Raw genomic sequence first — 21,293 nt, 5'->3', positions numbered from 1 at the left:
GGTCAGGGGGCTTGCTGTTAAGCATGGCAACCTGAGTTCTGTCCCTGGAACCCGTTTATTTATTTTTTTATTTTTTTTTTGGTTTTTCGAGACAGGGTTTCTCTGTGGTTTTGGAGCCTGTCCTGGAACTAGCTCTTGTAGACCAGGCTGGTCTCGAACTCACAGAAATCCGCCTGCCTCTGCCTCCCAAGTGCTGGGATTAAAGGCGTGCGCCACCACCGCCCGGCCTGTCCCTGGAACCTAAATGGTGGAAGGAGAGAACTGACTTCTGCAAGTTGTTCACTGTGACACACATGACATGCGTGCACTTGTACAAATACACACAAATAAATGTAATAAAAAGCATTTAAAAATGAATGTAATTGTCATAATATAAAGGTTTAAAATATTTACTGTCTGGCCCATTACAGAATAGTTAGGATCTTGCCTAAGCTCTTCCGGCCGCTGTGCTTCAGCTGTCATGGGTGGCTCAGAGTGAGTGGTCAGATTAGTACTCCAGACAGAACCCTTGGGCTAGTGGTGGCATCGCCATGGCCATTACCCTTTAGTGCACAGCCAACAGCAGTGTCTTTGTTGGGTGAACATTTCATGGTGTTTTGTTTTTAGGTGCTGTTGAATTAGAAAACCTCCCATTAAAGAAGGATGCCCTGAAAGAACTGGAATTGCCATTTGAAGTCAAAGCTGGTACGTGGAACCAAAGGAGGGAGGAAGGTTTGGGATCAAGTTGTTTGGGCAGGAGAGTCAAAAGCCCTGGAGTTGGTATCTACTTGACCAGGATGTAGACAGGAAGTTTGAGAGCTTGCATCAGTTCATATAAGTTTCACCACATGGGCAGGTGGATCTCTGTGAGGTCTAGGCCAACTTGGTCCAAATAGAGGGTTCCAGGACAGCCAGGACTATGCAGTGAGACCCTGTCCCAAACCAACCAACCAGTCAACCAACCAACCAACCAAACATCAGGGAATAGGGCTAGGGATGTAGTTCAGTGGTAGAGCACTTGCCTAGCATGCACAGGGCCTGGGATTCCATTCCATCCGCAGCATTACACACACGTGCGCGCGCGCGCGTGTGCACACACACACACACACACACACACACACACACACCCTTAAACACAGAAAACCACAGGATGATTATGGTATTTTCTTTTAAACATTTTTTTACAATTATGTGTGTGTGTGTGTGTGTGTGTGCGTGCGCGTGTGCGTTCATGCATGCCACAAGCAAATATACCGACAGATAGGAAACTGAAAGCTTCAAGAATGCTGACACTGGTCATTTACAGAAGAAAGTCTTCAAATATTGAAAGAGTAAGAGAAACTCTTTAGCCAGGCAGCGGTGGTGCACACCTTTAATCCTAGCACTTGGGAGGCCTGGGGAGGCAAAAGCAGGGGGATCTCTGTGAGTTCAAGGCCAGCCTGCTCTACAAAGTACAAAGTGAGTTCCAGGACAGGCAGGACTGTTATACAGAGAAACCCTACCTCAGAAAAAGAGAGGGAGGGAGGGAGAGAAAGATAGAGGGAGGGAAGGAGAGAAACTCTTGGAAAATTGATGGTTTTCTAATATTGTGTTTGCAAACTTGACCTTGTTTCTTACAAAAAGTGAATAAGATGTATAAAGTTCTGTCTGTTAGATGCTTTGTAGCCTCTTGCACATTCAGTCTGTACTACCACTGTGGCCCAGCATGGCAAAGCATGCCTGTAACCCAGCATTTGGGAGGGAGAAGGAAGGTCAGGCTTTAGGACCAGCATAGACTATATACAACCTTGTCTCAAGCGAAATAGATAACCACCACTGTGCACTATTCAGACTGTTAGAAAGTTCTGTTACAAATCTTATTTTTCTAGAGAAAACTCATTTTTCTATTTATTTATTTATTTATTTATTTTTTTTTTGGTTTTTCGAGACAGGATTTCTCTGTGGTTTTGGTTCCTGTCCTGGAACTAGCTCTTGTAGACCAGGCTGGTCTCGAACTCACAGAGATCCGCCTGCCTCTGCCTCCCGAGTGCTGGGATTAAAGGCGTGCGCCACCACCGCCCGGCAGAAAACTCATTTTTTATTATTGTTTTGTAAAATATTCCCATGGTGGTGAGCCTTGTACATGCAAAGCAAGTATTCTATCACTGAACTGCATTCCCACCCCCAGTATTCTTAATTTACTGCTGGATTAGACCATCAGTCATTTGTATTATCATTAGAAATACCATTGTGAGGACAGGGCTATAGCTCAGTGTAGAGCCCTTGCTGAACATGCAATATTTGGGCCTTGAACATGAATATATAAAGGCCTTGTTTTTTTTTTCCTCAACCACATATAAAGGAAAATAACATTAGTAATGCTCCACCTTGCTTTTTGAGACTGAGTCTCACTATGTAGCTCTGGCTGGCCTGCACCTATGTCACCAGGTTGGCTTCAAATTCACAGAGATCCTCCTACCTCTGCCTCCCAAGTTCTGGGATTAGAGGCATGCACCACCGTGTTCAGTGAGCTGCTTTTATTAAGTTGAATTTAAAGGTTTGGCTAAAATGGAAGAAATTGGGAAATAAGTGTATTTTTACAGGCCAGGTAGCTCTGAACAGGTTCTTGTTTCTTTGTGCATAAGCTGTGTTATCTGTTTTAGTTTGTGCTGGGTATATTCAGGGTTAAATATGTAAGGATGGTAACTCCGACAAATACTTGTCAACTAGCCAATTATTAACAAGATAGGAGTTCCGTGACCAGGGTCTGTGCGGGTGGGTGCCATAGGAAGAAAGACACTTCATAGGCGTTCAAGGTGTGGTCAGGTGCATAGTAGATAATCTATATTTGATATGAAAAAGACTCACTAGGCATTTTTCAGTTTAATTCATGGTAGCTGGTCCTTTTTAATTAATTAGTTTATTTATTGTAATCTTTTTTTTTCTTTTATTTTAAAGAAGTTATGGATTGAAAACTCAATGTCTGAAATAAAAAATATGGCATTAACAGCAGGCTGAGGCTTCAAAAATAAGAATCCATAAACTTGGAAACAGAGATATAGAAATTATCCAATCAGAAGGATTAAATATGTGAAATACACAGCTATGGAGTTTTACTCAGTTACATTGAAGACAGAAATGGTGCCATTTTCTGAGAAAGAGAGGGAGTAGATAGAGATCATCATATTTAGCCAATAAGCCAGACTCAGAAAGATAAATACGTTGTTGTCTCTCATACTTTAAAATACAGATGACATCAGAGTAGAAAGGGGGAGGGGAGTGGAATCTTGCTTTTACTAACACTAGTTTCACATATGTAGGAGGAGCCTCATTGGCTACCCTTGAACTCACTTTGTTCTCCAGGCCAGCTTTGAACTTGCCATGCCCCTGTTTTAGTCAGCTGAGTGCTGGGATTATAGGCATGCCTTGCTGCTGTCTGTTTTTGTGATTTTTCTGTTCTTTTCTTCTGATGCTGGGATCAGAATCCAAGACCTTGCTCCTCCCTAGAGCTAAATCCCCCCCCCCCCCCCACCACCACCTTGGACTTGTGTTCCTCCTGCCTCTGTCTTTTCAGCATTTCTTAAATGGACACCACAGTTGTCAGGTTTGTTTTTGAGAAAGTAAATAATGGTGAACGTAATCTGTATGCTTTAAAGGGAGCTAGAAAATGTGTGGGTGTCTAATGAGTGGTTTTTCTTCTCCCAGGTTTGATTGGGAAAGTGACCCTTCAGATCCCCTTTTACCGCCCACATGTGGACCCCTGGGTGATCTCTATCTCTGGCCTCCATTTAATTGGTGCCCCTGAGAAAATCCAGGACTTCAACGATGAGAAGGAGAAGCTGCTGGAGAGGGAGCGTAAGAAAGTGCTGCTTCAAGCCCTGGAGGACAGATGGAAGGCAAGGCTTAGAGCCTCTGGGTGTTAGGGGGCCTGTGAAGGGCAGCCTGTGCTGACACTGGCTCTTTCCCTTGCAGAGTGAGCGGCAGCAGAAGGGAGAACCCTACTGGTATTCTGTCACCGCCTCAGTAGTCACGAGGATTGTGGAGAACATCGAGGTGAGCCCTGTCAACCTTTACGAGGACACATGAAGGGTTTCTGAGCCTTAGATGTGTTTTCGCTTCTGAGTTCTCTTTTCTTGTGGGTTTTTGTGGTGCGGTGTGTGTGTGGGCTGGCTGCTGCTCAGGTGTGCCCTTCTGGAGGCTGTGCCAAAGGGAAAACCTGCAAAACAAGTCCTGCGCTGTGAGGCGGGCCCAGGTCGTCCTTGCTTCAGGGAGTGTGAGTTGGCATTTCCATTCGACACCCCCCCCACCACCACACACTTTCTTTTTTAATGTTGGAATCTCACTTGCTAAAGGAGTTACCACCTCAGAAGCCAGATACTTAGGTCTCAATGACTGTTTTCGGGGCAAGTCATTTAACCTCTCTGGTCTCAGTTTTTTCATCTACAAAATGCGGGAGACGGGGTCCCCATTGCCTGGTGTGTTGTGAGCTATGAATGGCCACTCAGGCATCTGACCTGTCACTGATGTGTCTTAGGGAAGTTGTATGCACTGCAGTGCTGGGGCTGCATGTTCCATCATTAGGAATGGGATCAGGGGATGAAATCTCCGTTAAATGGCACAAGACAGCCCATACTGAAAGTCTCTAGGGTTCTCTTGCAGTGTGTTCAGTGTGTGCTATGTTCCTCAAAAGTATGATCTGAGGTTGTTAGTTTCATAATGTGGATGAAAATTTGGTGTACTTGGGGGCACTGATTTTTTTAGAAAATGTTATTATTGCCGGGTGGTGGTGCGCAGGCCTTTTAATCCCAGCACTTGGGAGGCAGAGGCAGGCAGATTTTTTCATCTTGAGGCCAACTTGGTCTACAGGGTGAGTTCCAGGATAGCCAGGGCTGCACAGAGCAACCCTGTCTTAAAAAACCAAAAACCAAACCAAAACAACCCCCCCAAACCCTGTTATTATGTGGTATGTGTGTGTGTGTACATATTTTCTACAACAAAGGAATTTTTTCTCATAAAAACTTTTTTTTACACATGTGTTTATTGACTGGGGATGGGAGGCACATGTGGGAGCCTGAGGATATGCTGTGGCAGTTGGTTTTCTCCTACAGTGTGGATCTTGGGGATCAGGTCACCAGTCTTACCTTACCTTAAGCACCCTTACCTGCCTCGCTATCTGCTGGACCCAGAAATGTCGTTCTCGAGGACCAAAAGGCCATTTCTCTGCAGTGTAATCACAGGCATGGCTCATCATGTGCGCGCAGGTCTCATGTAGAGAAAGCCACTGCAGCAGGTCCATGAGCGAGGTGGGCGTGTCTTTGCCACCTCCTCATCCTCTGAGCCTGGGGGCGGTGATGTATTTATGCCATTTAGGGCTAAGGGCCCCGCCACCGCTCGTTACAAAGTTTTATTTACTTATTTGTGTAGTGTGTGTGTACATTTGGAAGTCAGGGGCCAGCTTGAAGAGTTTGGTTTTCTCCTTCTACCACACGGGTCCTCGAGATGGAGCTCAGATCAACAGCCTTGATGGCAAGTGCCTTTACTTTCTGAGCCACCTCACTGGCCTGTATTATGATTTTGACATCAGTGTTAAGCATTGGTTTTTCTCCACATTGGTATCAATACTGTGATTGAGCGATGACTTACTGTTGTTTGAACTTTTTTCTTTTCCTTCTCTGTGGTGTGTGTGGTTTATGTTTGTTGGGCATGCACATACATATGAGATGGTACCCTTGTGTTCATGGGTGTTGAGGCCAGAGCAGGATGTCAGGTGTCTTCCTCTATTACTGTCTGCCTTGTTGCTTTGTGACAGGGTCTCTCCCTGAGCTAGAAGCTTACTATTTTGACTAGGCTGATCCAGGACCTGGATCACCAAGGTCCTGGGTTCTGTCTGTTTCTGTCCCCTCAGTGTTGGCAGGCAAGTGCAGCCATGCCTGACTTTCTGTGTTGTGCTGGGGATTTGAACTCATTCTCATCCTTGCAAAACAATAGTTCCTCCTCATTGAGCCATCTCCCCAGCCTAGTTTGTATTTTCATAATGTCTAATAATGCTGACCACTTTTCTTGACCACATGTTGTATATATTTTTTTCTTTCCCATAGTGCTGAGGACTGGACACAGGCTCTTGCACATAATAAACACACACTCTACTTTTGTGCTACTCCCAGGCCCAATTGTTTATTTTTAATTCACTGAGCAGAGTGAGAAGGAAGAAATAAACACACGTGAGATTCACACAGATCTTACATGCCTTACTGGTTTTCCTGGGCTCAGATTCCTAGAGACAAGCATGGCAAGATTGACTATCTGGATTCAGTGATGTTGTTCTCTCTCTTCTTCTCTCTAAAAGTTTTATTTATTTATTATTCTGATATGTGTGTAGGGTATGTGTGCAGAGGTCAGAGGACAACTTTCTCTTTCTATTCTGTCCTTCTGTCTTCTGGGGATTGAGCTCATGTTGCTAGGCTTGCATGGCTGCTGAGCCATCACTTTGGTATCCCTCTGTTTAAATGTTTACATTGACTTGTGGAATGATTTGATGGGAGCATTGTAGCCTTCCTGAGATAACGTTCATGGCAATGAACTATCATTCTTGAGTGGTTTGTGATTGTGTCCTCTTGGAACTCCCAGCACAGTGGAAACCTGTGAATAGGTGACCTATGTGGTTGGATGCCACCTAGAGTATTCTACCTGCAACACTTACTAAATGTTTTCCCTCTCTCTCTTTGCAGTTAAAAATTCAAGATGTTCATTTGCGCTTTGAAGATGGCCTTACCAATCCCTCTCATCCTTTTGCATTTGGTGTCTGCATTAAGAATGTGTCCATGCAGAATGCTGTAAATGAGCCTGTGAGTATGAGATCTGACCACAGACCAAGAATAAAACCCTGCTAGGAGCCCCTCAGTGTTAGGTAAACAAGTCATACTACTTCCCCACCTATGTGGGTGTTTTATTTCTTTCTTTCTTTCTTTTTTTTTTTTTGTTATTCAAGAAGGGATTTCTCTGTGTGTTTTGGCTGTCCTGAAACTCACTATGTAGACCAGGCTGGCTACAAACTCATATCCACCTGCCTCTGCCTCCCAAGTGCTAGGATTAAAGGCGTGCACCGCCTCTGCCTGTCCCTATGCGTGTGTCCTGTGTGTAGGCAGCAGTTCACTTGCTGGGAAGGGAAACAGTCACTCTTCACTGACCCGTTGCATCACTTTGGTTTTGTGCGCAGAGCAGCTGAGGTGCAAAGAATTCCTGTCAGCAAAGGATTTCATCCTTCATTTTTCTACTTCTTTGTCAATCACCAAGGAAACTTGTTCTGCTTAGTTTCACCTACTGCCTGGGAATGTCTATAATGGTTTTCACACAGTCCCCTTTTTTATAAAGCTATTAGGTAACATTTTTATGGTGTTTCAGACTACCTGATAAAACACTGCTTCTTCACACTCTTTAGATACTCTTGGTTTTTCATTTTTAAGACATTAAAATTATCTTCTACCAGGATGGTAGGCCTATACTATACCTGGCAACTGTCTTAATTTAAGACATTAAAATTATCTTCTACCAGGATGGTAGGCCTGTACTATACCTGGCAACTGTCTTAATTTAAGACATTAAAATTATCTTCTACCAGGATGGTAGGCCTGTACTATATTGGCAACTGTCTTAATTTAAGACATTAAAATTATCTTCTACCAGGATGGTAGGCCTGTACTATACCTGGCAACTGTCTTAATTTAAGACATTAAAATTATCTTCTACCAGGATGGTAGGCCTGTACTATACCTGGCAACTGTCTTAATTGATTGCATCTCCTATTCTAGAGTCGGATAACTCTATAAAATAGAGTAAGTGTTCTGTCAGGCAGGGCAAAGGGGGTTGATATTGTTGACAAAGAAAAGTTGACAGATTATTTCAAAGTTTGAGATGGCCTCATGGAGCTTAGGCCAACCTTGAACTGGATATGTAATTTACTAAACACCTCTTTAGGCTTTTCATCCTCCTGTACTCACCTCCCAAGTGCTAGGGATTACATGTGCACCACCATGCCCACCTCAGCATCCTGTCATTTTTATTTACTAGGACAGCTGTTTATAGCTTTTGAGGCTTTGTGTGCTTGTGGATCCAGCATCTTCTTCTGGCTTTGGCAAACACTGGATACACACGATGTATAGACATTCATACACATAAAATAAGAAACAGCAGGATGTGGTGGCACATCCCTTAACCCCAGCACCCAGGAGGCAGAGACTGGCAGGTCCTGGGTTCAAAACTAATCTGGTCTATGTAGTGAGTTCTAGCCAGCCAAGGATAGCATAGTGAGACCCTACCTCCGAATAGAACAAAACTAAACAAAAATGAAGGTTAAAAATAAAAAAGCTGCAGTAATTTATTTGCTAGTTCTAGAAACCAGAAACATGAAATTAAGAAGTCAGAAAGATTGCGTCTGAAGCCCTGAGGGTCAGTGTGTGCACATCCCTCTCCATCTCAGGGTCAGTGTGTGCACGTCCCTCTCCATCTGAGGGTCAGTGTGTGCACGTCCCTCTCCATCTGAGGGTCAGTGTGTGCACGTCCCTCTCCATCTGAGGGTCAGTGTGTGCACGTCCCTCTCCATCTGAGGGTCAGTGTGCACGCCCCTCTCCATCTGAGGGTCAGTGTGTGCACGTCCCTCTCCATCTGAGGGTCAGTGTGTGCACGTCCCTCTCCATCTGAGGGTCAGTGTGTGCACGTCCCTCTCCATCTGAGGAACAGTGTGTGCACGTCCCTCTCCATCTGAGGGTCAGTGTGTGCACGTCCCTCTCCATCTGAGGAACAGTGTGTGCACGTCCCTCTCCATCTGAGGAACAGTGTGTGCACGTCCCTCTCCATCTGAGGGTCAGTGTGTGCACGTCCCTCTCCATCTGAGGGTTACTGGAAGCCTCTGGTTCCTTGGCTTCTAGATGTGTTGCTCCAGTCTTAATGTTGGTGCTCAAAGGCCTTGTCTCCTGTTTTTTTTTTTTTTTTCACTTCTTACAAGGACCCAACTCATTTGGTTTGTATCTATACTCATCCAGGATGGCTTCATTTTAATCTGATTCTATCTGCACAGGTGGTGTTTACAAATAAGGACACATTCACACTTGTGGGTGAGCGTGACTTCTTGAAAGAGGACTCTGTCCAAACCGATACTCTAGTAATATTCCACCATTCCTTTTCAATACGTAACTGACGTCCCATTCAAATATGTGTTCATGCGTGTGTATCCATACTGTTTCTCTGCCATTTGGAGTTCTCGTTTAGAAATGGAATCACTGTCCCCCGAAGATAGCAGGCCTTTTGTGCTGACTTAGTCGTTTGTATGAGATTTACAGATTTTTTTTTTTTGTAAGTTTTTTCAAGATAGGCTTTCTTTGTGTAACGTTAACTGTCCTGGAACTCACTCTGTAGACCATACTGGTCTTGAACTCACAGTGATTCGCCTGCCTCTACCTCCCAAATGCTGGTAGTTACTAAAAGCTTGTGCCACCACTGCCTCGTTGAGATTCACAGATATTTTGACACTCCCCTTCCTAGTGATATTTTGTTTGTTTGCTCATAGAATCTTAAATATCCTCCCACTGCTTCTTCTAATCAATTAAAAACATTTATGCACTTTGGTATTGCCAGCTGGTTGAACTTGGTTTGTTTGTCTATTTATTTGTTTATTTTTAAGGCAGGGTCTTACTTTTTCCCCCTGGCTGTCCTGAAATTCACCATATAGAGCAGGATGGCCTTTTTGTCTCCTAAGTCCTGGGATCAAAGATGTGGGATGCCAGGCCTTGCATGCATGGAGTTTGAGCTGTATGAGAGTAGACTGTTTTCCTTCGTTTTTGTATCCCTTGTACCTTGCAAAGTACCTGATGTGTAATGTTGAGTGAACAACAAATATCCGATATTAAAGGTGACCATCCTATTCTTCCTCTTTCTCCCTCAGGTACAGAAGCTAATGCGGAAAAAACGATTGGATGTGGCTGAGTTTAGTATCTACTGGGATGTCGATTGCACTTTATTGGGGGATTTGCCTCAAGCAGAGTTACAGGTATGATCTGGCTGGAGCTTTGGTGTAAGATGGTACCAAAGGAATGTGGTGCAGGGACCCTGATTTGCAGGCTGTGGTCCCCTGTGCTGTCCCTCTACAAGCATCTTCTGTCTAGAGTCTGTCTGAGATGCTTACTGTGTCTTCAGGTTTGAACTTCATATGTACCATGGCTTGTGTATTTGAACTAGGATCAGGTTGCTTGTGGATGTTTTTGTGTCTTTTTTATGTGACAGTCTGTTTTTTTTTAATTTAATATTTATTTGTTTTGGAGGCAGAGTTTGTCTGTATAGCCTTGGCTGTCCTAGAACTCACTATGTAGACCAGGCTGGCTTCAAACTCAGAAATCCTTCTACTTCTCTCTTCCAAGTGCTGGGATTAAAGGCACGAGCCACTACCCCTGGTTAACATCCTGTTTGTAAGATGTGTTTGTGTCTGATTCCTTGGTTCTTACTACTGTGCATCTGGGCACACTGTCATTAGCATTTTGTTGGCCAGTAGGAATTGAACACCAAGATTTTGAGTGAATGGAGCAGCAGATTAGAGGGGCTGGCCTGCTGAGGCATCTCTTTCAAATCACCAGGGCCCTCCCTTTAAAACTTCTACATGGACAGACAGTGTTGGTGCTAGGGAAGGACTGTGGAAAGGCTTAGCTTAGTCTTTTGTAAAGAAATTATAGCGGGTGGTGGTAGCACATGCCTTTAACCCCAGCACTTGGGATGCAGAGGCAGGCAGATCTCTGAGTTTGAGGCCAGCCTGCTATACAGAGCTAGTTAGTTCCAAGACAGGCTCCAAAGCTACAGAGAAACCTGTCTTGAAAAAAAGAAAACCAACCAACCAACCAAACAAATGTAGGCACTTCAGTGAAATGGAGAAATATGATTCATTTCCCCCAACTCAAGGTGGCTTAAGGTAGATTAGGTGACAGTGAAGCTATGACCCAGCCCATGGCTTAGTTTAACTGTTCAGCTTACAGTCCCAGAGTAGAAGGAAACAGCCAGAAGGAAGGTTGGTCTGTGTAGAGCCAGTGTTCTTGTGACACAGGAGGCCATGGCCAGAAGCATGGAGAGTCGCAGTCACCACTACATTCTGGAGCCTGTGTGTGCATCCGCCCTCTTGAAAAGAAACTGCTCCAAGGAGCCTCTGAGGTCCCGGCACAGCCCACGGATTGAATGTGATATTCAGCTGGAGACCATTCCCTTGAAGCTGTCCCAGGTACATTTTCCTCCCAGAGGCTCAGACCCACTGCTGGGAATTAGAGTAAAGGAAAACCACTCTATAATGGTGTCCTCAGCATTGTTTCCCTCTAGGCCAGAGTCTGATAGGTGCAAACCCGGGTGGATGACATGGTGAAATTGGGTTCTTGTCCACATAGTTTCGGTTTTGATTTGGTGTTTTTAAGTGCTGAGCAAAGAGCACAGGATAACTAGCTAGCCATCCCGGCATGCCTCTTGTTGATTCTTTGGTTGCTGGGTTCCAGCTCAGCAGATTGAGTTGTTCTTGTTCGGTGTAGGTCTTGACTGAGCCAAAGAACAAGCTCTATCCTAATCTAGTGTCTCTTCCTCCCTACCAAAGCTGCAGTACCGGCAGATCATGGGATTCCTCAAGGAGCTGGAGCGGAAGGAGAGGCAGGTGAAATTCCGGAAGTGGAAACCAAAGGTGGCCGTGTCTGAGAAGTAAGGGCGCCGCTGCATGCTGCCCAGAAGTGCATTGCACATCAGCATGCTTAAACTCTGAATGTGTTACCTCTGAGAAAATAGAAATTATATCTGGGACAAGGGCATGAAGTATCTGTTGTCAGTATCGATTACCTCTGTTGGGTAAGAGCCACTCTTTGAATGAGAGCAGTGAGACTCAGAAGATCCTTGCTGTCACTTAGTAAGCAGATTGCTCCCTCTTGGTGACATTTGGTGTGTCCTCCTTTTCTCTGTTCTCTGTACAGGTTGTGCTCTCTGACTTCCAGAGCAAACATTAGTCCTCTTTCTTAAAAATACAGTTTAATTTAAATTATATTTGTGGATATGTGTATGATTGTGTATGCACATGAATGCAGGAGCCACAGAGGCCAGACGAGGGCATCAGGTTGGAACTAGAATTAAAGGCAGTTGTGAGCTGCCTGATGTAGTTGCTGGAAACTGAACTCTGTTCCTCTATAAGGACAGTATGTTATGTTTGTTTGTGACAGAGTCTTTTTATATAGCCCTGGACGTTCTGGAACTCACTATTTAAATAGACTAGACTGTCTTCAAACTCCCAGATCTGCCTCCCTTTGCCTCCCAAGCACTAGGATCTAAGGTGTGTGCCACCATGCTCAGCCTCAGTATGTGCTCTCAATTGCTGCCATCTTTCCTGTCCCATAAACCCTCTCTTCATGTTACAGAGATACATGTGACCAGTCTGACATGTAAACCTTTTTAAAGATCTCATGTGTTTCTAAGCATGTCCTTAGAAACTCAGTTAAATCTGTAGTGGTCAAGTCCGTGGTGACTGTCTCAAGATGGTGCTTGCCTTATTTCCAACAGCGATTTCCTCCTGGAGAGGGACCGCCCTGGGTGAGGCTCGTTGATCACATGCTGTGCTGTTATTGACACACAGTTTAATTTAATGGTCCCCCCCCCCAAGATTACTCTTCTGCACATTGAGTTTAGCTTAATGTTAAAATGGACCCAAGACAGAAAGGCTTGATATGAGAAATGTCTCAGAAGTAACGTGTGTTCTGGGGTTGTCCTGGACCAAGAGCATTGTCGTGGTTTTTACTGGAAGGAATAACACATTGTCACACATTGTTGCAGCTGTCGAGAGTGGTGGTATTTTGCCTTGAACGCTAACTTGTATGAGATCAGAGAGCAGAGGAAGTGTTGGACCTGGGATTTCTTGTTGCATCGTGCCCGAGATGCTGTGTTTTACACTGACAGATATTTCAACAAGTTAAAAGGAGCTGTGCTGTCTGCAGATGACAAGGTGAGTGGGCTTCTTGTTTACTATTTTCTCTTGATTTGTTTGTTTGGTTTTGAGACATCGTTGCATGTAGCCTAGGCTATCCTCAGAGTCTGTGTAGCTGAGGTTGGTTTTGAACTCCTAATCCTCCTGCTTCTATCTCCATAGTCCTAGAATTCCAGGCATGAGCCACCACTCTTAGCTAAGAATATTTTCTTACAGGCTGAAAAAAAGGTCGAGTGTGTGAAGATACAAAGTCCCATGCTGGAGGCACAGTTTTATAGGCTAGAGTTGGGCTTAGTAGAGAGGGAACTCCTTGGAATGTAGTGAGTCCGTTTTCCACCCCTGCTCCCTGAGAAGCCATCAGATAGGAGGAAACAGAAATGGCCATGAGCCAGCCAGATCCCTTCTGGTACAGAATGCAGTTCTATGCTTGCAGTTCCGGGAGACTCTCATGGAGTCCCCAGTGTCTCTTCCAGTTTTGCACATAGTCTAGCTGTTAAGTCTGTAACTAATTTCTGTAGACTTTGGCCTGTATTCTATGTAATCCTAGTTGGTGTGATTGACTTCAATTGACTTTTCGGTGGTAGAGGTGAAGCCAGAGCAGGTGGCAGAGATGAGAAGGCTGCCTTATCTAGATTATTTGTGGGCTAGATACCCTAGAGTCAGCCCTGCCGAATTCCTGTCCTGGCCTCACCCCTTCCTGGATCTGTCTCCCTTCCTCTCCCGGGCAAAGGGAAGGCAGCAGGGCTGCTTTGGTCCTTATCTGTTTTGCTTTTGTGAATGGCTCAGACCATTCTCTATATTCTCTATATTTTGGCTCGGGTTATTTATAACGGATTGCTGACAATGGGCACCCTGTGAAAAGGATGGACTAAGTCTGATATTTGTTCTGGAGGGTACTAGGAGGAAGAATCTGAATTAGTGCTAAGGCGGCCAAGTAGCAGCAGCTCTGTAAGCTGTGGGCACCTGCTGTCAGTGCATTCTTCTAATGTTAGCAAATAAGATGTTATTTAGGATGGTGATTTTACATTATTAAAAAAACAGTGAGACTATAGTTGTCACTGCTATTCTTTAATAACTAGCGTGAAACTTGTTGAAATGACCACGCCCTTGCCAGTCGTGATTATGAAAGAGCCTAGATCACACATACTGTGTGAGCTTGGCCTTCAGTTTCCTCTTGGAAGGTGGGGACAATGATATCTCTGCTTCCTTTGATCTCCTGAGCTAACAGAGCTAATGTGGAATGTAATCTGTGACCGTGTCAGTGCTGTGCAGAGCAACATGCCTTGGCAGCCACCTCCTGCAGCAAAGTGTGTTCTCATTGCTCTGTGTGCTCCTACTGTTCTAGTGGGGATTGAGAACGAGCAATCTCTACTGGGCTATAGGTAACCCCTTTTAAGCCAGAGGCAATTCCCACAACATTGGTCAATGGTCACCGATTCTCAGCCTTCAGGGAGGTGCTGGGACTAGTGTATTGATGCGGTGCTCCCTTCCTGTAGCTCTGCAGTGTCTCGGTTTCATTTTGTCCCAAACAGGAGGAGATGTGTCGGATTGAGGAGGAACAGAGCTTTGAGGAATTGAAGATTCTGCGTGAACTGGTTCATGATCGATTTTATAAGCAAGAGGAGCTAGCAGAGGTGAGAAATCTCTTAGGAAGGGTCATTTGGTCCCAGTGCTCCCTGAGCCCTTTAGTGTTGATATGCTTGTGTTTCTCTCAGGACACATAGCAAACAATGGCATATCACAGGCCACGTTTGCCCATGGGTCTTCATGTCTGCCTCTTTGTGATTACACAGAGTCTTCGAGAGCCTCAGTTTGATTCTCCAGGAGCCTCACCTGGTGACCCGGATGCTAGTGGAGGCAGTGGGATGCTGCAGTACCTGCAGTCCTGGTTTCCAGGGTGGGGTGGCTGGTATGGACAGCAGAGCCCTGAAGGGAAAGTGGTGGAAGGACTGTCAACCGAGTCGCATGAGCACTGGACCCCTGAGGAGATTTTGGGTATGCTGGGAGCCTGTCTGCACCTCCTCTCTCAGCCAGAGCGGAGAGTTAGGTGATAAATGTCATCTTGCTCTTTGTACAACAGCTTAAGAGGTCGTTTCTAGACTTAACCAAGGGAGACATTTGGATAGTAGCTTGTTACATAGAGGTAGATGGAGGACACTCCATGGCTGTGGTCATTTGTGCATTCTTGAACAGATCTGAATGGCAGCCCTTGTCAGAGAACTAAATCTGAGCTTGTTCATAAACTCTGCGGCCCACTGTAGTCCTGTGCTGACAGTATGAGCCGTAGAAACAAGGGTTTAAGTTGAACTGCACTAACCGTAGCAGCCTCGTGTCATGCTGCCTGGGTGATAGCCACTGTCCTGTAGTCACCCATGTCTTTGGCTTCTTGCCCGAAGAAGGGAAGCCTGGTGTAGCAGCATCGTCAGTCAGGGTGCCTGCTCTTTGCTCTCCATGTGTTCTCTTAAGCCCGTTCTCCTTTACCATGTAGGTACTGAGGAGTTTTTTGACCCCACTGTGGATGCCTCATGTATGAACACCTACACAAAGCGAGATCATGTCTTCGCCAAGCTGAACGTGCAGCTCCAGCGGGGCACGGTGACTCTCCTGCACAAGGAGCAGAGCGCTGCTCATGCCACTGAGAGTGCGTTCATGCAGCTTGAGTTCTCAGGTACTGTTCAGAGCCAGCTCTGCCCATCCCAGCGCCAGCACCCTGTCTGTTTCATCATCCAGAGGAGTTAGTCGATGAGAAAGTTGGGGCTGGAGAGATGCCTCAGACAATAAGAGTGCGTACGACTCTTTCAGAAGGTCTGTGTTTGGTCCCCAGAACCCATGTCATGAGGGCACCAACGATATTGTCTTAGTTAGGTTTCTATTGCTGTGATGAAACACCAAAAGCAGCTAGGGGAGGAAAGAGTTTATTTGGGTTACATATCCATATCACAGCGTGCTATCAAAGGACACTGAAGGCAGGAACCTGGGATGGAACTGAAGCAGAGGCTGTGAGGAACAGAGGCTGTGAGGAATGTTGCTTCCTGGCTTGTTCCTTCTGGCTTGCTCAGTCTGCTTTCTTAAATACCCAGGGCCACCTGCCTAGGGGTGGCACCATCCATAGTAGATTGGGCGTGTGTGTGTGTGTGTGTGTGTATATGCATGTGTGTGTTCAAATTTCTTGGAAAAATATTTCCTAGTGTCAAATAGCTCTCTGTAAAATGTATCTGCTATTTCTAGATATAAAGCACATTCAGCATTATATCATACTACCATCTCTTACGTTTTATCTTTTATAGATGTCAAACTTCTAGCAGAGTCTCTTCCTCGAAGAAACTCCTCCTTGCTTTTAGTCCGATTGGGTGGACTGTTCCTCCGAGATCTGGCTACGGAAGGAACCATGTTTCCTCTCCTGGTCTTCCCTAATCCGGTATGTCCTACAGTGGCGTGGCTATCACATGTGGCTGTCAGTGTGCACTGCAGTGGCGTGGCTATCATATGTGGGTGTCGGTGTGCACTTGAGTGGCGTGGCTATCATATGTGGGTGTCGGTGTGCACTGCAGTGGCGTGGCTATCACATGTGGCTGTCAGTGTGCACTGCAGTGGCGTGGCTATCACATGTGGGTGTCGGTGTGCACTGCAGTGGCGTGGCTATCACATGTGGGTGTCGGTGTGCACTGCAGTGGCGTGGCTATCACACGTGGTGTCAGTGTGCACTGCAGTGGCGTGGCTATCACACGTGGTGTCGGTGTGCACTGCAGTGGCGTGGCTATCACACGTGGTGTCAGTGTGCACTGCAGTGGTGTGGCTATCACACGTGGTGTCGGTGTGCACTGCAGTGGCGTGGCTATCACACGTGGTGTCAGTGTGCACTGCAGTGGCGTGGCTATCACACGTGGTGTCGGTGTGCACTGCAGTGGCGTGGCTATCACACGTGGTGTCAGTGTGCACTGCAGTGGTGTGGCTATCACACGTGGTGTCGGTGTGCACTGCAGTGGTGTGGCTATCACACGTGGTGTCAGTGTGCACTGCAGTGGCGTGGCTATCACACGTGGTGTCGGTGTGCACTGCAGTGGCGTGGCTATCACACGTGGTGTCAGTGTGCACTGCAGTGGTGTGGCTATCACACGTGGTGTCGGTGTGCACTGCAGTGGTGTGGCTATCACACGTGGGTGTCGGTGTGCACTGCAGTGGTGTGGCTATCACACGTGGGTGTCAGTATATTATGTCTTTTTTAGGAAGCCAAAAATTCTGTTAACTGGACTGATTTTGACATTTGATCATTGGATTCAGGCTGGGATGAGGTCCTTTGACTTTGTTAGAGAGGAAATGTTGGTGAGCTGTGTGGCTCTGACACTTCCCTCCCCATGCTGTAGCCACTGTGGAAGTGTCTGTCTACCTGGGATAATGCCAGGAACACCACTGCTCTCTGCATTTCATAGTTAACTCTTGAGTCTTTCCCATGTCTAACAGCTATACTCACGACCTACTGTTACTATGAGATTTCATCTTTCCAGGAGTCCAAAAGAGAACTGCCTTAAGTCCTCTATATATTTTCAATTTTATATGGAATATTCTTTACCAGCTATGGGATCTTCAGTCTTACTAAGTTGTCAAAGACATAGTCTAATTGGCTGAATATTTATCCATTTTCTCTATATGTACTTCTTTTTGAATGTTCTTAGAGAGTGTGGGAGGGTGGGCTTAAAGTTTGAAGAATTATAAATAGTTACTATTCACTTGCTATTCATTAGAGGCGCTGGGTTCCGTAGTACATTGTCAGCTCCGGGAAGTGGCACAGTAGTACATGGATGTGTAAAGCTCAGTGTGGAGGGGTTTGAGTCATGTGTGCAAAGAGGGAGCAAGGCATGTAAGATGAAGGGGGCAGTGCATTGTCCCTCCTGCCCACTGAAGCATTTTTGTGGATGTGTTTAACAGCAGAAAGAAGTTGGCAGAGTCTCACAGTCTTTTGGTCTTCAGACTGCATCAGCAGACAGAAGTGATCAATACCCGGGTAATTTTTCATGTGTCCTTAAAACTAATCCTTAAAAGAAATCATTATTACTGATTGGTAGACTTTGATTTCTGCTCTGTGCATAGATGGATCCGTATTGCACTGGGAGGCATCCTGGTAACCTTCGGGTGGGACTGTGTTCCTCTGGTGTCCCTAGGGTAGCTTTGCAAGGCCTTCTGGGCCTTGGTTTGCATTATGGGAACAACTACAGTAGGCTAGCTGCCATGATTCCTGTTAAAAATCAGAGTCAGGCCTCATTAGGCTTTATTTAAAAACCTGCATAATTGTGAACGGATGAGAAAAGAATTTAGAAAGCATCTTTTCCCCAGCATGTTTTGCAGACCTGTCTGGGTGTGGTGGTTGTTTTTCTGTGTTCACTATTCCATTCTTTCCTTTAGCTGCAGACCCAGACAGTCCGGTCTTTGAGATGCTCTATGAGAGGAATCCAGTACACAGCCAATTTGAGAGGCGGCTGCATGTCAGCACGAGGCCCTTGAACATCATCTACAACCCACAGGCTATTAAAAAAGTGGCAGACTTTTTCTACAAGGGAAAGGTTCATACCTCAGGTTAACTTTTTTTTTGTTTGTTTGATCCTATGTTACCTTTGGGGGGAGGGGAATCTTCTTTTGGGTCATTGCTGGTGCTCTAGACAAGGTTGTAATGCATTTGGATGACCTGGTACTGCAGCAAGAGCTCCAGAATAAGTGGAAGGATAGTGTGTGAACACAGAGTCAGTGTCCTTCACCAGTGTCCTTTGCCAGTGTCCTTCCCATGTCCCTTTAGGTTGCACTTTTTCATCCTTCATTCTGGGATGGCAGTTTCTTTGGCCAGGATGTTTTAGCTTGATGGACTAAGGTAGAATATTCAAGAATTTCTTTCTAGGTGGTAGCATCTCTCTCTCTCTCTCTCTCTCTCTCTCTCTCTCTCTCTCTCTCTCTCTCTCTCTTTTCACTTGATTTCGACCATAGGGTCCTAAGTGTCATTGTTGATGCACTAAACTAATTGCTTCCTTTACTCCCCAAGGAGGTTGAGACATTGGAGGAGTGCTTTCACTGATGAGGAGGCTTGTGAGACAGTAACTTTTATTTTGTGTGCATCCTTTGCCTTCGTCCTTGCTCATTATGAAGCTCCTGTAGTCTTTTGACAGGCATGAAGATTTTTTCCCCCCAAGACTGAGTTTCTTTGTAGTTTTGGAGCCTGTCCTGGAAGTAGTTCTTATAGACCAGGCCAGCCTCAAACTCACAGAGATTCACCTGCCTCTGCCTCCCAAGTGCTGGGATTAAAGACGTGCGCCACCGTGCAGCTAGTTGTGAGACTGTTCATTCAACAGTAGCCATGTGTGACCTGGCTGAATTTTTTTCCTTCAGTACAGTATTCTGCTTTATAATAATTTTGAAAGACAGCAGTTTGGAGTTTTCAGAAATGTTCCTAGGGGTTCTAATAAGTCAGGTATCGTTCTCTCGTCTGTCTCCATGCCCTTAAGGCTGTCCACCTTTCCCCCCTGGCCTTCTCCTGGCTGTCCTGTGATGGACCATTGCAAAGCAAAGAGCTGTTTTTGTGCCTGATTGCCTTTCCCCATTTTGGTGGTCTTCTGGGTAAGAGCAGAGTGACAGCATCTCATTGGCCCAGGAGCTTGCAAGTCCTGACGCCTTGTGCCTTGCCAATCTTGCAGGTTTCGGTTATCAGTCTGAGCTTGAGTTGAGGGTAGCTGAGGCTGCTCGAAGACAATATAACAAGCTGAAGATGCAGACCAAGGCCGAGATCCGCCAGACTCTTGATCGGCTGCTCGTGGGAGATTTTATTGTAAGTAGCCTTGTGTGATTTTGTTGGGGACAGGAGAAGCAACCATGTTTCCTGATGAGTTCATGACCCGTAGCAGATTGGCTTGTTCATATCAGTTATGCCAACTAGGTGAGATAAAAAGGGGGGAATCCATAATTGTATCTGTCATAAAACAAACAGCTCCACCAGTGGTTAAGAAGATGAACAGTGCTGACCAGATCATGTTTTCCTTGCTCGGAGGCTTCTTTCGAGACTTCCCTGGGTGCCTCTCCAGGCCTCATCTGCAGGTAGCTCACAGAAGAGCCTTCCTTTTGCTGTAGGCAAAGGGTATCCAGTAGAGCAGTGCTCGGCTTGGGGTGCAGGTTTTGTGGTGCTGTGTGCCCAACCGACTCGACACCTGCATAGAGAAAGCCAAGAAGCAGCTTCAGTGTCCAGAAAGGCAGTTTCCGACCATGGGTGTGGTAGCACACTGTCTAGCCATGGCAGTAGATGAAGCTGTTAGACAAGCGTGGCTCCTGTGACCCTGGAGAAGCAGCTGTGGACGAAGTCCAATGCCTAAGGACTTGTGGTGGGGGATGAGGAATTAGTCTTGTTTTCTTGTGTGTGTGTGTGTATGTGTGTTTCAGCATACATTATAGCTATGAGTGCCTTTCTGTTATCTTCAAAAGAGAGGGTTCTTTCTTTTTTCTCTAATTTTATTAATTTTTTTTTGTCTACAGTGTATTTTAGTCATATTCTTTCTCTCTCCTTCAACTCCTCCCAGATCCTCCCCATATCCCTACTTATTCAACTTCATTTATTTCTCTCTATCTCAAAAAAATTAAACTTAAACAAATGAAAATTAAGATAAACAACCCAGTAAAACAAGACAAAACAAATACACACGCAAAGCATGGAGTCTGTTTCGTGTTGGTTCACTGCTCTTGGGCAGGGCCCACTGTGGAGTGTGGTTGATGTACTAAGTGACACTCCACTAGAGAAAACTGATTTCCTCTTTCCCAGCAGGTATCAATTGCAAATAGCTTCTTGGTTGGGGATGGGATTTTGTCTGGTTTCAACCTGTTCAGGCAGGTCTGGTAGGTACCGCAACAGTCTCTGTGTGCTCCTATGTACACCATCCTGTTGTGCCTGGAAGACTGTTTCCTTAAAGTCATCCACCACCTCTGTGTCTTACAGTACTTCTGCCTCCTCCTCCAGAAAGATCCCTGAGTCTTAGGGGAGGGGTTTGATAAAGATATCTCCAGGGTTGAGTACTCGAAGGTCTGTGACCTTTTGTGTTGTCCAGTTGTGGGTCTGTGTTAATTACCATCTATGCGAAAAGAAAGCTTCTTGGAGCTGGAGAGATGGTTCAGCGGTTAAGAGCTCTGCCTGCTCTTCCGAAGGTTCTGAGTTCAAGTCCCAGCAACCACATAGTAGCTCACAACCATCTGTAATGAGATCTGGTGCCCTCTTCTGGCCTGCAGGCACACATGCAAACAACACAGTATATAGAATAAAACTTAATAAATAAATAAATGAAAGAAAAAAAGAAAGCTTCTCTGGTGAGGGCTGAGTGATGCACTGTGG

At 45.6% G+C, this 21,293-nt stretch overlaps 1 protein-coding gene across 6 annotated transcripts in view; it reads left to right on the top strand.

Moving 5' to 3' along the window:
- The window catches only part of Vps13d (vacuolar protein sorting 13 homolog D), a 256,944-nt gene that overhangs the window by 14,470 nt on the left and 221,181 nt on the right, over positions 1 to 21,293 (top strand). For 5 of the 6 annotated variants that reach the window (XR_012907550.1, XM_075946686.1, XM_075946685.1 and 2 more), the window contains exons 3-17: positions 607 to 684; positions 3,664 to 3,854; positions 3,931 to 4,011; positions 6,687 to 6,803; positions 9,896 to 10,000; positions 11,042 to 11,212; positions 11,573 to 11,673; positions 12,790 to 12,958; positions 14,473 to 14,574; positions 14,734 to 14,935; positions 15,429 to 15,608; positions 16,228 to 16,358; positions 17,867 to 17,942; positions 18,341 to 18,511; positions 19,618 to 19,748. Coding sequence is in view for 5 of the 6 variants with exons in the window: in XM_075946686.1 (XP_075802801.1) it covers positions 607 to 684; positions 3,664 to 3,854; positions 3,931 to 4,011; positions 6,687 to 6,803; positions 9,896 to 10,000; positions 11,042 to 11,212; positions 11,573 to 11,673; positions 12,790 to 12,958; positions 14,473 to 14,574; positions 14,734 to 14,935; positions 15,429 to 15,608; positions 16,228 to 16,358; positions 17,867 to 17,942; positions 18,341 to 18,511; positions 19,618 to 19,748 (2,006 nt within the window). In the remaining variant the exon portion in view is untranslated. The remainder of the gene's footprint in view (positions 1 to 606; positions 685 to 3,663; positions 3,855 to 3,930; positions 4,012 to 6,686; positions 6,804 to 9,895; positions 10,001 to 11,041; positions 11,213 to 11,572; positions 11,674 to 12,789; positions 12,959 to 14,472; positions 14,575 to 14,733; positions 14,936 to 15,428; positions 15,609 to 16,227; positions 16,359 to 17,866; positions 17,943 to 18,340; positions 18,512 to 19,617; positions 19,749 to 21,293) is intronic. The other variant, XM_075946687.1, reaches the window with a different exon arrangement.

The sequence above is a fragment of the Microtus pennsylvanicus genome, chromosome 13 (genome assembly GCF_037038515.1).
Source record: "Microtus pennsylvanicus isolate mMicPen1 chromosome 13, mMicPen1.hap1, whole genome shotgun sequence".
In the NCBI taxonomy this organism is placed as follows: Eukaryota; Metazoa; Chordata; class Mammalia; order Rodentia; family Cricetidae; genus Microtus; species Microtus pennsylvanicus.
The sequence above is the reverse complement of the archived record's forward strand: the minus strand, read 5'-3'. Positions and strand labels throughout refer to the sequence as shown.